The following is a 17074-nucleotide window of genomic DNA, read 5'->3' as shown; positions in this document are numbered from 1 at the left end:
AACGCCTTGAAGTACCTCAGCAGAGTATCCGGATACACTGTATGATATAGGTTAAAGTGTCTAAAAATATTTTCTAATTAGGTCTAAATCATCGCCATTATCTTCGGAACTTGAAAACCAAATGGTTTTCAAATTAAACGGTTGCGATGAATTCCTAGTTGAAGCTGGATGAAAACTGGACTGAAAAAAGTTTCAAAATTTTGTAAATCAGTTTATAAATTGTGACCAGCCAATATTAAAAAGGGCATTAAAACAACTTCACTTCTGCAAACCTTTTAATCGAAACCTCAGGATGCCCCATCTACTCTCAACCCGGTACACTTCCTGTGCATATTCAACGCCCCTCTCGAATTGAACTTCATCGAGCAAAACTGACATTCGTAAGGCTTTTCCCCGGTATGAGTCCTCACGTGAATCCTCAGAGGAGCCCCCTGACTAAAACACTTCCCGCAGTACTCACAAGAGTAAGGTTTTTCTCCGCTATGCACCCTCTCATGCATCACTAAATAATCCTTCTTCGTAAAGCACTTTTCGCAGTATTTGCAGGCATATGGCTTATACCCCGTATGCACCCTTTCATGGATCACCAGCTTGCTCCTTTGGGCAAAGCCCTTACCGCAGGTATCACATAAATGCTTCTTTTCATGTGGGCCTACCTTTAAATGGGAGTCTTCGATGTGCTTTTCCAAAGTTTCACGTTTGCTGTATTTACGGTTGCAGTAAGGGCATTGGTTGGGCAGTAGCTGCCCATCGATAATTACCCGGTGAGCCCTCACTTGATGGGTGTACAAGTATCTCGTATAGGTAAATGTTTTCTCGCAAACTATACAGCTAAAGGGCCTAATGCCCAAATGCTCATTAGCGTGCTCTTTGAAGAGGAGATGGTCATTAAAGCCCTTGCCGCAAGTCTCGCAAAAATAAGCAAATTTTTTTAGATGAACGTAGTTGATGTGGATCAAAAGGGCTCCCTTTTTAGGGCTCTTGTAAGCACATAAAGGGCACTTAACGTGCCCCTCTGGGTGATGTTCTCCAGAGTGCACCCCCGTTTCATATAAAGTCTTAAAGTTCTTTTCACACTGCGTGCAGGAAAACTCCTTTTCGTGCATATCCTTCATGTGATGCTGCACCTCACCTTCCTCCTGAAACTCTGCAGAGCAGGTATTGCAAATATACAGGTCTTGAAGAACATCGAATTTATAAGTATGATCATCCGCAGAATCCTTCTTAATATGGATAGCCCTATGCGACTTTAATAAACTGCAAGTGGGGAAAGTTTCCAGACACTTCTTGCACTGCCAGACTTTGACTTTTTTAGCCCGTGGCCTCTTTCTGAGTTTTTGCGCCATTAGAGGCTCATCTTCATCTGATTCAGACTCAACTGCGTAGTTTATGATTAGCATTTCTTCTTTTATTTCGGGAGTTTGGGGATCCAGAGGGTCTTTAAGACGACTGCAGCTGCGAGTTTCTCGCTTGGAGAGTTTTAGGGTGATTTTTCTTTGGTAGAACCTAAAATGGAAGAGGTTTAGATTAGGTGAGTGTAAGGGGTGATGTGGGTAAGGGAGGGACTTACCTCTTGGGAAGTTCTACATGGATTATACAGGGTGTCCGGAAAAGATGGCACAGATTCCCTGAACAAAAATAGCTTAATGAGTTTGTAAAGATCTTGCATAAATTCCATGAAAAGTTGGGAAGTTTTCGGAAAAAGTTTCTTACACTTTGAGTTATTCGGTTCACACAGGGTGGCCCAAAAACAAGATAAAATCAAATGAAAAACATTGGTACATTTTGAAAATTGCTGGATCTTAAAACATTGTGATACATCAATGATTTAAGGCATACTGAGAGCTATAAGGGTCCTCTATATTTGAAAAATTCTCCTATTAATGTGCTAAAAGAAGTGGCGTACGGAAAGTAATACTTAATTCGGAACAGGGCGAAAAGAATAGAAATAAACGAAATCATGATTTAAAAAAAAATTAAAATGGATAAAAATCCGAATATCTCAAAATTATTCATTTATAAATAGATACTCCTAGGGCTCAATGGGTCCAATTTTCCATCGAATTTATGCAGGACCCATTGTATATTACTCTTCATTTCAACCTATTAGTTCTGTTCATGGAATCTTTGACTAATTACCAATTTCTTTTGACTACAAAAATAATACCCAACAATGTTAAAAAAACATATAATACAGCTACAAACAAATAATTAGACAAATATACATAAATTTAGTCGATACTAGTACATCTTTTCCTGTGCAGCTTCAGCCCCTGATTTGTGGTAAACCCCTTTCTGCACAGATCGCACACGTACGGCCTCTCCCCAGTGTGCGTCCTTATGTGCACCTTAAAGGGCGCAGATTGCCTAAAGGCCTTGCCACAATATTTGCAGCTGTAGGGTCTCTCCCCAGTGTGTATCCTCTCGTGGCAATTTCTCTCTCCCGACTTGGAAAAACATTTATCACAGTACCGGCAAGGATAAGGCTTGACCCCAGTGTGCACCCTCTGGTGCACCACCATCTTGTTCTTTTTGGCGAAACCCATGCCGCAGTAGTCGCACAGGTGAATCTTCCCCTTAGGGGCTTTAGGGGTTGCGTGGACTTGCTGCACGTGACGTTCTAAGGAAGCTATGGAGACGAATCTGTTGCGACAGAAAGAACATTCGGTCCTGTGAGATTCCCCTAGGATTTCGACCCTATGTGCTTTCAGTTGGTGGGTCACCACTGATTTTGAGTAAGTAAAAAGGGCTCCACAAACAATACAGTTAAAGGGTTTCACCCCCAGGTGAATGTTCATGTGTTCCCTGCACAGGCTTTTGCTGTGGAAGCCTTTGCCGCATTCTTTGCACGTGTAGGTATATCTCTTTTGATGAATGGTGTCTATATGCTTCATGAACAGAGAAGGCTTTGAGAATTTTAGTTCTGGACATTGGGGACATCTATAATTGTCGTCCTCATTATGCGAAGCCTGCAAAGAACGCTCTGTAGTTTAATTGATTATTGTAGTTTGGCAAACTTACCTTCAAATGGCTCCCCAATTGAAACAAACTTTGAAACCTATCAGAGCATAATGAGCACTCAAAAAACTCCTCATGGCCCTTAGTGTGTCTCTCAGCCTCAACTTCATCTTTAAACTCAGCCGAACAAGTGTTGCAAATATAAATCTCTTGAGTTGCATCGAAGTAATACGTATGACTTTCGACAAATTCCTTCTTGATGTGCTCTTTTTTATGAGCTCTCAGTTCCTGAATTGTCGGGAACACTTCAGTGCAATTTCTACACTCATATAACCGTTTCACATCCCCCAGAATTTCATCTTTCGATTGTACATCTAAACTTCGGTTATTTCGGTGAGTCGTTTTCCTGTGCTTCAGCAGATCCCCTTTGGAGAGGAATATTGAGCAGCATTTCTTGCAGGGGTAAATATCGTCATCAATCTCTTTTTTTGGTTTCCTTGCAGTTTCAAAAAGGTCATCCTCGTCGTCGGATTCCTTGAAGATTTCGTTTATGTAGTCTGTGAGCTTATTCTTCGATTTCCTGGGGCTTTTCCGAATCGCAATTTTGGGCCTGGAAAGGTTGGCGTGTTAGTGGGGATTTGATGGCGAGGACTGGAGTGAAATCAAAGAGGTTGCGTATAAAGGGTCGATATATTACAACATTCCAGGGTTAATTGGTTATATAAAATGTTTCCCAAAAAGTTTACACTAAAGGCGGTCTTGACGACATTATTTGTGGCCCATCCTCAGGTTCATTGTAAATTCTGGATTATTAAATAAAGTCAATTCCCTAACACTCAAAATTGTGATAAAGTACATACTTCGAAATACTGAAATGGAGGTCGAGGTTTCGATTCATACTTCAAACTTGCTCGGGGTTATTTACTTTCTCAAGATCTGAGGAAGATTGAAATATCGGTCGAAACGTCGGCATTTTACTAATTCTAAGGTCGTTTGATGTTCTTAAACATGACGTCAAGTAAATTTTAACGGAAATAATTTTCAACTAATTTTCTGATAATAATCGTTAAATTCCAGATATATTTGGGTAACGTTTATGAGTTACCAAAGATTTCCCTTCAATTCAACCAATTTTGCCAATAATTTTTCAAAAGTTATAAAACGACGTATATAATTGAGATATGCCTATGTATTCCTAAAATACTGCTTTTCAATTAGGCCATCATAAATTTCATTTAATAAGTAAAACAGAGGCGTACAGGACACAGATTACTTTTATCATTAAGTAATGGACATTGATAAATTTTAATTGAAATAACGTTCAAACCATTTTTTAAGAAGTATAATACTCCATAAGTACTTGAGCTAGGTCTATACGTTCCTAAAAGACGGTTCTTTAGGATATATTTTTCCATGTTCTTCTGCGTGAGTTGAGAAACTCTGTCGTAAACCTGATACATTATTAGTAATTTTGTATGAACACGAGAATAGGACACTGTACAGAGTAGGCAAATTTCGATTTACATGGGAAATCTCGGTAACTGGAGGAGATAAAGAAATAAGAATAGAGTACCCTCGACATTTTTTTGAAGACACGTCTGGTGGAGCAATTATTGATTTGGGCAAAGAGGATCTCTTTCTCTTCAAAATGAGCTAAGACACATATGTTAGAACTAGTATGGATCGGAGTAGCGTTCGGCCTCATTTGTCCTCAATATGTTTTACAAAAACTTTAAAAAGAATAATCAAACTTTTGCTTCTAACTCGATCGAACAGACTGAACATTTTTAATTACTCCACCAGGATTGTCTCCAAAAAAAGACTTCGAGATTGCTTTATTCGCTTTTCAACTATATGAGGCGTAGTTGAATCATTCCTATATCCTCCTATATCCTATATCATCCCTCATATAGTTGAAATATTCCTAGTTACAAGTGCTGTAATTACAGAGGTTTCCTATATAAACATAGAAACGTATCGACTCTGTACAGGTACAAAAATCCATTATGACTAACTACACCCCTTAAGGCAAACTCCTTCCTTGCACCAGGAACTATCAAAAAACTGCGTCAACCTTTAAAACCTCTTCTTCTACCTCAACCTCCTCTTTCAGGAAGGGAACCACCGTATCTTCCTCAACGGTTACATACTTCAAACATACTGGATCTTGTTTCCTCAAACTCTCTTCGCTCAGCATTTTATTCAGCTGATTCTCTGGACAGCCCTTTTTGTGCAGCTTCAGCCCTTGATTGGTGGTGAAACCCCTATCGCAAAAATCGCACTTATAGGGCCTCTCCCCCGTATGGGTCCTCAGGTGCACCCTGTAAGGGGCGTGAAACCCAAAGCTTTTACCGCAAAAGCTACATCTATAAGGCTTTTCGCCAGTGTGAACCCTTTCATGGGTCCTGAGGTAGTCTTTTTGGGGGAACTTCTTGCCGCACCAAGAACACTCAAAGGGCAAATCGCCTTTGTGTACTCTTATGTGTTTGAGGAGTTTGGATTTTTCGATAAAGCCCTGCCCGCAGGTATCGCAGAGGAAAGAATTGGGTTTTTTGAATTGTTTCTTCCTTGCTGAGCATTGGTGAACTTCAAAGGTTTTAAAGGCTTTATGGCAGGTTTTGCATTGATTTAGAACATCATCTGAAGATGTTGTAGCATCGTGGTTGCGGATTTGGTGCACTACCAAGTATTTCTCAAAACTGAATCCTTTAGAACAGACAATACAAACGTAAGGTTTCTCCCCTGTATGACTGTTACTGTGGTCTTGATAGAGCTTGAATTGTTTAAAGCCTCTTCCGCATTCACTGCAGTAGAATGGAAACTTCTTAAAATGCATGTAATTGAGGTGCGATTTAAAGCTATAAATATTGCTCCCCTTACTAACATACTTGCAAAGAGGGCATTTGATTTTCTTCTCCTCACTATGTTCCATCGAGTGCATTCCTAAGTCTAAAATACTCAGAAACTCTAGATCGCACTCTTTACACCGGTAATCGGGCAAATGACCCTTGATGTGCTCTTGAACCTCATTTAAAGATTGAAACTCTGCAGAGCACAAATCGCAGATGTACAATTCCTGATCCGAGTCGAATTTATATGAAGGATTGTCCTCAGGGAACACCTCCGCTTTGTGAGTTTTTCTATGGTTGCGCAGTTGTGCTTGAGAAGAAAAAGTTTCATTGCAGTATTTGCAGGGAAAAAATTGCTTTTTGTTATTGTTTGTCGGTTGGTGGCACGCCCTGTGCCTCTGGAACGATGACTGAGTTCTGAAATGTTTCTGGCATAGTGAGCAGAAAAGGTTTTTTTGAAGTTTTTGGGGGTATACGAAGTAATCGTCCTCTATTTTAAGAAATTTGCCAGATCTTCTTCTGCGCCTAAAATATTAAAGAAAAAATTATAAACTGTAAAAAAATGATTGAGTAGGTAACAATAAGTAGATTTTAGTGGTTTTTTATATGTTTATTACCTAAAATGGTGTAAATAAATAAATACAGAGTGCTCGGGAAAAACACGGAAAACGGATACCATAAATTCCTCAGTTGACCTATGTGGTGTCATATCACAAACTGTAATATTAGGGATGGGGGCACCGTACTAAATTCATTAAAAAAAATTCTTTTACTGTACTGAAGATAGCACAAAAAAAGAATACAAAACATTTGATCGCCCCCCCCCCCCTTGATAATTGGAAAAAAAATAATTTTTTATTTAATATATGAATGAAGAATGTATACTTCAAACCTTGGAGAGAATCACTGAAGTTAACTGTCCCTGATAAATCGGAATATCAGGGCCGTACCGAAAAGAGTAACACTTACAGAACTCAAATGAAAAATCCTTATTCCGATAATTTAAAGGATTCCTATTGTCTTGTTTAAAAATTGATCTCTCCTATTTCTTTGGAAAATGTATATTTCAAATCCTTCAAATTCACTGAAGGTAACTGTCACCTGATAAATCAGGATCAGGATCGGCCACCTAAATATCAGGATCGAACCGAAGTGGGCATCAAAATCGAAAAAAATAAATTCCTTCTTTTTTTATTTAGGAAATTTTAAATATTCCTATTTTCTCTTAAAAATTTGATAAGCAATTGATGTATCAAATTAAACAAAAACACCAATTTTCCTTATTTTTGCAATTTTAAAATCGCGTTTTCTTCTTCCATATACTAATATACCACCAATCGGGTTATTTTCAGCAAAGGAATTGGTGATATTCATTTAACTAAGTTTTTCTGGCAAATCCTGTATATCACAAAGAAGTTTTTAATCTAATGTAAAGCCATAAATACAGGGAACTTTTTTTAAAGTAGAATTTAGTGGAGTAGACGTTCCATGGTCAGCTTTCAGCATCTTGCTAAGCTGATTATCAGGGCAGTTTTTCTTGTGCAACTTCAGCCCTTGATTGGTGGTGAAACCTTTAGTGCAGAAGTCACACACATAAGGTCGCTCTCCAGTGTGCATTCTTCTGTGTACTCTAAAGCCAGAATGAACATAATAATTATTATACGTGAAAAAATGTTGCATTTATACCTAAAGGGCGCATGCTGTGCAAACCTCTTCCCGCAAAACTCGCAAGAATAAGGCTTCTCCCCAGTGTGTACCCTCTCATGGATCTTCAAATACGACTTTACAGGGAATCTCTTCCCACACCAGCTGCACACAAAAGGGAGATCTCCTTTGTGCACCCTTAAATGTTCCAGAAGTTTCGCTTTTTCCGTGAAAGTTTGTCCACAAGAGTCGCACAAAAATGCCTTAACCGGACATTCACTCTTGGGTTTCCTCTTTCGTTTGTAACAGACTTCCATGTGTTCCTCCAAGGCTTCCGGCTTATAGAAGTGTCGGTTGCAAGTGCGACACTCGTTTTCTATTTTCCTGCCAGTAGTTCCTACCTACAAAAAATAGCATAAAAATATTTCATAGCTTCATCTTCAAAGTGATTACTTACTTGATGATTCCTCACTTGATGCACATGCAGATACTTTTGGTAAGTAAAACCCTTCTCGCACACCACGCACACATAGGGCTTTCTCCCCGCATGAGTGTTCTGATGTTCCTCATAAGTCTTGCAATGCTTAAAGCCCTTCCCGCACTCTTTACAATAAAAAGGGAACTTTTTCAAGTGCACATAGTTGATGTGTGCTTTGAAGCTGTAAGGGTTAGCACTTGTGGCTACATAAGAACATAAGGGGCAATTGATTTTTCCCCCTGGATCGTGCTTTCGCGAGTGCATTCCCAAGTCAAAATAGCTTTTGAAGGGCTCCTCACAAAGGGGGCAACAGATCACTTTCTCATGAGTCTTAATGTGTATCTTCACCTCTGATTCTTCCTGGAATTCTGCTGAGCACGTGCAGCAAATGTATAAATCCTGAAGGATGTCGAATTTAAAATAATGTTCTTCCACGTCTTCGCCAGTTTGTTCCGTTTTCTTGTGCTTCTGAGATTTTTTATGATATTTTTTTTTGGGTTTCTGAGAGGTTCTGAGATTTAGGCGAGATTGCAGGTCTAAGTCGTCATCTAAGTCACTTTCTTCTTTTATGGTTAGTCTGGTTGTTCTTCTGCAGGCACGTTTAGGTCTAAAAATTGTTTTGATTATTATAGATTATGTTGTGTAGATACTTTAGGGTTAGATGACACACGAAAAGAGTTTTTGTCTACTTAACACACTTTATTTGGTTTCAGTAATAAATATTGAGATTAAGTTCTAGCTCGACAAGTAATTTATTGCTGTATAAGAGTTGCAGTAATATTTTCTTATAAAATGGTCAGGCTTTATAAAAATTCGTCAGCTATAAGGACAGATTTGACGTCGTCCAGTTATAAAACATGTCAGTCTCTTATAATGTTTTATACAAATCGTCTATAACATTATATAAATATTATATAAAGCATTTTTTTCCTAAAAGCAGAATAATTATTTGAGAGTGAAGTTTATTTTCCGAATCCAACGCTGAGAATTCATAACGAGGCCCAGACTTTAGTTTTAGTTAGTGACAAAATCCTTCTGACAGTATATGCATTTACAGGACTTCTCCCCAGTGTGCAATCTGAAATGAATAGTAAAAGGAATATGCAGTTTGAAGCATCGGCCACAACACTCACACGAGTAAGATTTTTCCCCCAGTGTGCACTCTTGCGTACCTCTTCAATGCATCACTGTTTGCAAAGGTCACTCCGTAGAAGCCACAGAGGAAGGGCTTTGGCCCTCTATGGATGGACCTTTGATGCCTCTCAAATTTATATTTGGAAGTGAAGTTCTTGCTGCAGACACAACAGAGCTCTGATTGGTGATGAAGCTCGTCATTATTCGATGTCGGATATTGCAAGATTTTATGAAACTTTCTTTGATATAGCAAAAGCTTTTGCTCGCCATTGAAGGGTTTTACGCAAAGAACGTAAGATACTTCCGCAAGCAAGGGGGTGAGTTAAAGGGTGCTGAATGTGCATGTGAGAGCCAAACTTGGACTCGCTGCTTGCCTTGAAATTGAGGCAGATGAGGCACATGATGAAGCCTTTAAAAGGCATTTTAAGGCACGTGTGCTCTTTGCGTTTTGCGAACTAAAAAACTGTATGTTGCAATCAGCACACCCCAATTTTTAAAATCTGCGGTATTTTTCTCTTCAATTTCTTTCTAACAAGGCTTTTTCTTAAAGTGAGTTTTTGGGTTTTGAAAATAAATAAATTGTTAATAGTAAACGCTACTATTTTACTTCACTTGAAACTCGGATTGGTTCATTGAAGCTTTTTTAGGGCTAGAATACTAGTTCTCCATGTAGGCTTTCAAGAATCACCATGCATTGGAGTTTTTATGGCAATGGGAGCATTGAAATGTAATGTCCTTAAGGGCCTCACTTGCAGAAACCAGTTTTTTGCTTTTTATTAACCTGAAAGTAAAAACTGATATATTTTTGAGAAATGAGGAGCAATTTGGTTATTACTTACATTCTTCTAGAGCATAAAATAGTATATTGGCAAGGTTGATATCATTTAGGTAGTATATTTTTATGTGATTTGGTGGTTTTGAGGCACCACTGAAGCTTTTGTGGTACCGGTTCTGTTGTATGTGCAGCTCAAATAATTGTTTAGGATTAATACAAAGTTTTCTACAACAACTCTTCTTTACAATTTATTATTAGCAATACAAACACAAAATCAAAATTTACGCCTAAAAGAATCTTAAAAATCTATATCCACTATAGTAGAAATGCTGATAAGTTAAAAACGAAAATTTGATTTACATGAGTGAGGAGTCTTGTTACGATTACTACAATATTGTTACGGTTGGCGGGTGACAGTCGACGATGAAAGACAGAGGTAAAAAAGAGTTTATCGTAGAGCGCTCGACGAAATCATTTATAGCTTCTTTTTGTGGGTGTTTGTTTGTTTCTATTAATTTTTACGTGTTGGTAAAAAAAATTGTGGAATCCTCTGGTCATAGGATCTTTAGTTACAGTTATGGCCAAAAAATAATATGCTTATTTATCGGACATTGTGTGTTTTATCTCAGTGACTATAAGCCAATGCAATACAGTGGAGAATCAACATTCTATTGTCCTTAAGTAAGGACAGAAATCAGAACAGAAAAAACATTACCATAAACAGAAAACTCTCTAAGAATTACTTAGCTGTCTTGCAGCTAGAGAGCAAACTAACCTGAACTAACCTGAACAACAGAATAATGGAAAAAATGGAGAGTGTTAACCACAAAGTTCATGAACTGGAAAAGAAGTTCCTAGAATCGAAGATGACAACAATTGGGTGGAGAGTTTCAGCACACTCCACACAAAGATTCTGCGGGCTAATGATGATGGAACTTGGAAACGGAAAGAGGAGGTTTATCGAATATTATACTAACGCACTCAATAAACCAGAAGTGCTGCGTTACTATTATGGAAAGGAGCGGTAAGTCCATCGAGCATTACCACCACTATTTATACAGAAAAGGTTCCTGATTAGCACTAGCCATGACCAGATGGATAGAGCGCCTACAACAGTAGGATTTACAAATTGACCATTGCTCAGAAAGATGGCACTGAAATTCCGATGCTTTGTCTGGAAGATTGTGTAAAGAAGAGTGTAAGCATTGCTAAAGAATGGAGCAACGTGAGCAACTTCTACCTGTCTGTCACGAGATCTTCTGTGGAACTCAACTTGGCTGAATCACGATCGAAGACTTTCAGGAGGAACAAACCGAAGATTCGATCATTGGATCTTTTTGGCGAAAGTTTGGAGATTGCTGATAGGAGTCCGAACTTCAAGGAGTTGGGGGCTCATGGGGGGTTCCGTTGGAGTGTGCAATCAATTACTGATGAAGGCATGGGTTCGTAATCAGTCAATTGATTGCTTCTGAACGGAAAAAAATCAGATATATGCAAGAAAATGCCTAACAGAATAACTGGTCGTCAATTTGCAGTCTTGGGTTAGCGAATTGTAGAGAACGAAAAACGTGAAAGCGAGTATACTGACATCATTTCAATCCCGGAAATCGCAACAATATTCTGTATCTCAATCTACTATACAGTAAAACTTTGCCAACACTTCTGAGTAATACTTCCAAATTAAAGAATTTTTCAGTCATTTCAGTTCAATCAATTTAACGCTTAAACTCTACAAACCACATCAACATGAACATTAACCAACCTTAACGTAACTAAGTATGAATCTTAAACCTTAACTGAACTAAGCATAATCTGCAGTTGACAAAAACACATAATCCGTGTACTCAGCCTCAGGGCCTGCTCTTACAGAACAGTTCTTAATGTGCGACTTCTTCATTTGATTTGTAATGAACCCCTTTTTACAGAATTTACACTGATAGGGCCTTTCCCCAGTGTGAATCCTCAAATGCACTGCAAATGGCCCTGGCTGTCTAAAGCACTTTCCGCAATATTCACAAGAATACGGTTTCTCCCCAGTGTGAATCCTCTCGTGTTTCTTCATGGTATCTTTTCCAGTAAAAGCCCGCCCACAGTAGCGACAAATAAAGGGTTTAAGCCCCATGTGCATGGCCCTTTGGTGACGCTCTAGCCGGTACTTGGAGCTGAAGTTCTTGCCGCAGTTGTCGCATAACATTGATTGGGGTGTGTCAGATTTTAAACTCTTATCAATAAAACGCGCCCCCATGGAGGGTAACACTTCGATGTTTGCTTTATGGTAGTTCTTTTGATGGGTAAAGAGCTTCCTTTCATTGTAAAAGGTTTTACAGCAGACTACGCAAGAAAACCTTACCATGTTAGGGTTCAAAAATGTGGATTCCGAAGCATGTTCAGTTTGGATGTGGAAAGCAAGCTCGGGCTTGACTTTAGTGTTAAAACCGAAACAGCTGGGACACGTCATTATGCCTTGAGGATGGTGTTTGGAAGTATGATACCCATAATGTATGAGTTGTTCAAAGGTTTTCTCACAGTCCGGGCAAACAAACACTGTATGGGCTACTTTAATGTGCTCCTCAACGCCGGTTTTAAAGTCAAATTTTTGATTGCACTTACTGCACACGTAGACGTTGTTGAATCTATTGAAAGTGTAAGCTTCCCCTGAGGACTTCTGAGACTTCTTTTTTATGAAATACTCAGATAAATTACACTTTTCTGAGTGCTCGTCCAAAGCCTTCTGACTGGAAAATATCTGAGGGCAGTTCTGACACACAAAGAAAAATTTCCCCGATGAAATCAGCTTACTATCAGCACTTCGTTTCGAGGAATACGTTGGCTTGACAACCTTGGCACTGATGTCTGAAGGCAATTTGCGAAGCAAATCCATGGGTTTTACATTAAGTTTCTTAGGCTTATTATTCACATGAGGACAGTTGTTAATCAAGTGCGATTTCAGATTCTCCAAGCTGATAAACTTCTTGTTGCAGTCGGTACATTTCCACCAGACCTTGTTCTTTGACAGGTTCTTTGCCGTTTTCTTGGTACCAGGGCAGTCGTTCTCCATGTGGATTTTCAGGAAAGAGAGGCTGATGAATTTGCTATGGCAATCGGAACATTGAAACGAGATTCCAGTCAGAGCTTTGCTGGCTAAGTGGCGTTTGGATCTCCTGGATTTTGCAGATCTAAAAATTAGGGGTAGTTAATATGGTGCATTTTTTGGGGATGGGGAGGGATGTTGGAGATGGTTCTTAATTTGGCAGTATAATATTTTATTCTAGTTAAGGTTTATTATATGTTACAAATGCAGTAGATTTCACTCTTGAAAGCAGTATAAATGATTTTTCGTTGGAATCCAATTGCTAGCCAAACGAAACGTTCTAAAGTATAAAATTTGATGCTTTAAAACTATAAAAAAATTTAATTGGGGTAACAATGATCTGCATTTCACATAAGAAAGTGCATTTCAAAGCGGAATACTCATTTGCAGGAAGTTCCAGAATAGGGTTCGTTCAAATATCTGAAAAAAGGTCCTACCATTCCAAATAGGGATTTTTTCTTTAGCAAATTGTTTACACATTAATTTCCGCTTCATCTTAAATTCTTTTAATTATAACGTACTTACTTTTAAACTCAATTTTTAAACTTTGCTGTCCCCACTCCACTTTGCTGCTGTTGCGTTTTCTTCATTTGACACTATGATTTAATATGTTATTTTCTTGTTCGATCATCCCAACAGCAACAACAGCAACAACAGCAAGTGAACAACGGACACAACTGAGTTCATCAATTCAGCTTTAATAATGTATTCCTGCTAGTCTATGATGTGGCAACGTCCCGCTTGATTTTAACTTCTTATTTAATTAATGTGTCTCACGATGACTATGTGTCGTTCGCGAACCCTTTGGCATGTGCAAGATGTATTTGATTGATAGACTGAATTCGTTAGCCTCAAATTGAAACTGAAAACGTTCCCTCAAAAACTGTGCAAGTGCAAGATCATTTTATGTAAAAGATGAGGACTCAAACGACCAAATGATTCATCGGAGATCCTCACGAAAACTTGAAATCTCTGTTGCATGGACCTTACTTTTAATATTTCCAGATTTAATTTAAAAACATTTTTGGATCAGTTGAATGAATAAAAAGCTGAAGATGAAAACCAATCTGGTATTCAGGTGCCGTTTCTCGTATACTTAGAGTGTGTCCGCCTGCAGCTCAATCATGATCTGGGAGACATATCTACAGTGGTGTCCGGAAAGACCACAATCAGCTCAAAATTACTTTCTGTTTGTTCATAGTGATGGGATTACTATTTTTAATTAATTACAGAAATACGAAAAAGTGTCACATTACCTGAAACATAAGCAACATTTTGGGGCCCCTGTGTGTGTGACTAACATGGGTTAACTCGTAATGTTTATTACTTTTTTATAATTTTTAAGGAGTATATTCTTAAAAAATGATTGCAAATCTGTAAAATACTATGAAAAACACTACAAATTCTTTTCGTACTGATACTGAGAAAAACTTCTCCGAGAATATTGTTTATTCCCTGAACTGAGAAGGTTCATTTAGAAATTGGCGCAAAATAAAGAGAGGAAATTACACGACTTTATTTTTTTCTCATACAGAATCGATTTTATTAGTGAAAAATTGATCAACGCTTTGAAAACTGGTTCTAGATGGCATTCCTCTTAGAGTTTCAATTTTCTTAGGAAAGCGTATATGGATACATATTCCAAATCCTGCAAAATAATTTTCAGTCGAATGGGATTTACATTCATAAATAATTCCAGGAAAAGTCTGAAAAAAATCTGAGAAAAGCATTAAAAACCGCTGTGAAGAACTAAAGATTTTCCTAGTAGACATGCAAAATTGGGCAACTTTCTCAGAAAACGTGCAGAATTTTCTCCATTTTCTCATAAAATGTTTAATAGAAACCCGAAGTAAAATTATCCCTTCTCATGCAGACTTTCAGAATACATCTCGTTAACGATCTGAAAAATATTATGAGGCCTGTTTTGAAAGAGCTTCTAGGAGATTCGCGTCGCTTTGTTCTCCATGTTTGCTTAGAAATGTTTTGAATTTCGATTCGTAGAATTTTCAAAGTGTTCTAACAAAGGTGACGATACTGGGCCAGTCGCAATAAATGAAAAATTACACATCAACAATTTCGAACATTTCAATACACCATTTTAACGCTTCTTCGTTTGGCAAGAAATTAATTAAAAATCTGCTTGTAGAGGCTTTAAAAATGGAATTTCGGTTCGATATAAATAAAATGTTACACAAAACACAAGAGAATTAATATTGCGCATATTCTTTCCATTCACAAACAGCTTCTTCAACTTCGCAAATCTCTTTATTTACAGTCATCACTCACTAGAATATCGTAAAATAGAATCGAGAAAAATGATAACAAACCTTACAGCCTTGCAACACAACATCATTAGAAACAAAAAACAAACATAAACAACAAAATATAGTAACCTCTAATAATCAACAAAAAAAAATTCGAAAACAATTCCCAATGTGCTCTTATTTCCTTTTCCCCGAACAAGTCTTCAGGTGCAGGTTCAATGAGCCCCTTGAAATGTACCCCCCATTGCACAGCTGACAAACATACGGTCTCTCCCCTGTATGCCCCCTCACGTGGATCCTAAGGGAGCAAGCTTGATTGAAGCATTTGCCACAATATCCACAAGGGTAGGGCTTCTCCCCCGTATGCACTCTTTCGTGCATGATCAAATAATCTTTCTTCGTGAAAGATTTCTCGCAGAATTTGCAATGAAACGGTTTCTCCCCAGTATGGATCCTATAGTGAATCTTCAGTTTATCGCTGGAACCAAAACCTTTTCCACAAAGATCACACAGATGGCGCTTTTCATTGCGGTCACCATCACTCTTGTGTTTGGAAGTGATATGTTTGAGAAGAGTTTCCACTTTGGAGAAGAGCTTCAGGCAAATGCTGCATTGGGTTTTGTGCAGGGCGCCTTCGATGTAGACTGTGTGATGGCGCACTTGGTGAATGTTCATGTACCTAGAGTAGCAAAAAGCCTTCTCACAAACCACACACACGAAAGGTTTGATCCCCAAATGCTCATTGTTATGTTCCTTGAAGATCACTGAGTCGTTGAAGCCTTTTCCACATGTCTCGCAAGTGTAGTAGAACTTGTGATAGTGCACTCGATTGATGTGAGTCTGCAAGCACGTCCTTCTTTGAGTACTATAGCTGCACAAAGGGCACACTATCATGCCATCCTCAGAGTGGCTCTTCATGTGCACTGCAAAGGAGTAGGCTTTCTTGGAGGTGTGGTCGCACACGTCACACGTATAGAACTCCTCATGCACTTTACTGATATGAGCCTCAACCTCCTCTTTGGAGTGAAATTCTGCAGAACATGTATTGCAAAAGTACAAATCCCGCGTCTCGTCATGTTTGAAAGTGTGCTCTTCGGAGTTAATATTAGGCTCCACATGGATTTTCATGTGCTGAGTAAGGCCCTTGCGGCTATTAAATTCCTGAAGGCATTTCCTGCAAGTCCACAATTTGTGCTCCTGCTTCTTCGCTGGCTTGAACGTGTTCCTGGATTTCTTCTTTTTGGCTAGAGCAATTCTAGGGACAGTCTCCTGCTTGATATTTTCCCTTTTGATTCTCATTCCCGTCGCCGGATTTATGATTTCGTAGTCGCTCACCTCCATTTCGACTTGGAGGTGTTCGCTCCAATGGTAGGGAGACCCAAATCTAAAATATGAAGGTGAGTGTTAGGGATTTTCTACGCGTTAAGATATACATACTTGTAAGGAAGGTCACTCAGAGAAAGGATTTATAGGTTTTATGGTGCAGATGAATTTAAGAGACCTGCAGTGTCAATGTTAGTGTCAGGGATAATTGACAGGAACGCATTGTTACAATTTTTTTACGACATTCCTCGATTTCGAATCTATCAAATTAACGACTAATTTTCCTCCAAAACCTTAAATGAAGCCAAGAATAAGGCAGGTCCTCCGATCGAAATAATGCGATGATTTGCTATAGATAATAATTTAAATGTGCGATATCATTAAACATGAAAATGAAAAATGTACCAGTGCTTTTCTACAATATTTAACATACTGAAATGTGCCCCTTTTTTGGTCCCGAAGTGCTAGAGATTTCTTTTTGATTCTTGGTTAGCTCTTGGCTGGTTGTTGAGCTGAGCCAAATCGCACTTTACAAATGTAATAATGTTTTTTTTCTAA

General features: G+C 38.5%; 1 protein-coding gene across 12 annotated transcripts in view; it reads right to left on the bottom strand.

The window, feature by feature from the left end:
- The window catches only part of LOC136414528 (zinc finger protein OZF-like), a 183432-nt gene that overhangs the window by 36431 nt on the left and 129927 nt on the right, over positions 1 to 17074 (bottom strand). The window contains exons 4-6 of one of the 12 annotated variants that reach the window (XM_066398614.1): positions 7909 to 8536; positions 7494 to 7852; positions 7209 to 7437 (exon numbers count right to left, since the gene is read on the bottom strand). The exons of 6 other annotated variants lie outside the window; for them this stretch is intronic. In XM_066398614.1, coding sequence (XP_066254711.1) covers positions 7227 to 7437; positions 7494 to 7852; positions 7909 to 8536 — 1198 coding nt within the window. In that variant the 3' untranslated portion in view covers positions 7209 to 7226. Of the gene's footprint in view, positions 1 to 272; positions 1507 to 2179; positions 2970 to 3021; positions 3569 to 4999; positions 6333 to 7208; positions 7438 to 7493; positions 7853 to 7908; positions 8537 to 11624; positions 13015 to 15355; positions 16578 to 17074 lie in introns of those variants that run through there. 5 more of the 12 variants (XM_066398604.1, XM_066398611.1, XM_066398602.1 and 2 more) reach the window with 5 other exon arrangements.

Source organism: Euwallacea similis, chromosome 17 (genome assembly GCF_039881205.1).
Source record: "Euwallacea similis isolate ESF13 chromosome 17, ESF131.1, whole genome shotgun sequence".
NCBI classification, from domain to species: Eukaryota; Metazoa; Arthropoda; class Insecta; order Coleoptera; family Curculionidae; genus Euwallacea; species Euwallacea similis.
Note: the sequence above shows the minus strand (reverse complement) of the source record. Positions and strands in the feature narration are given on the sequence as shown.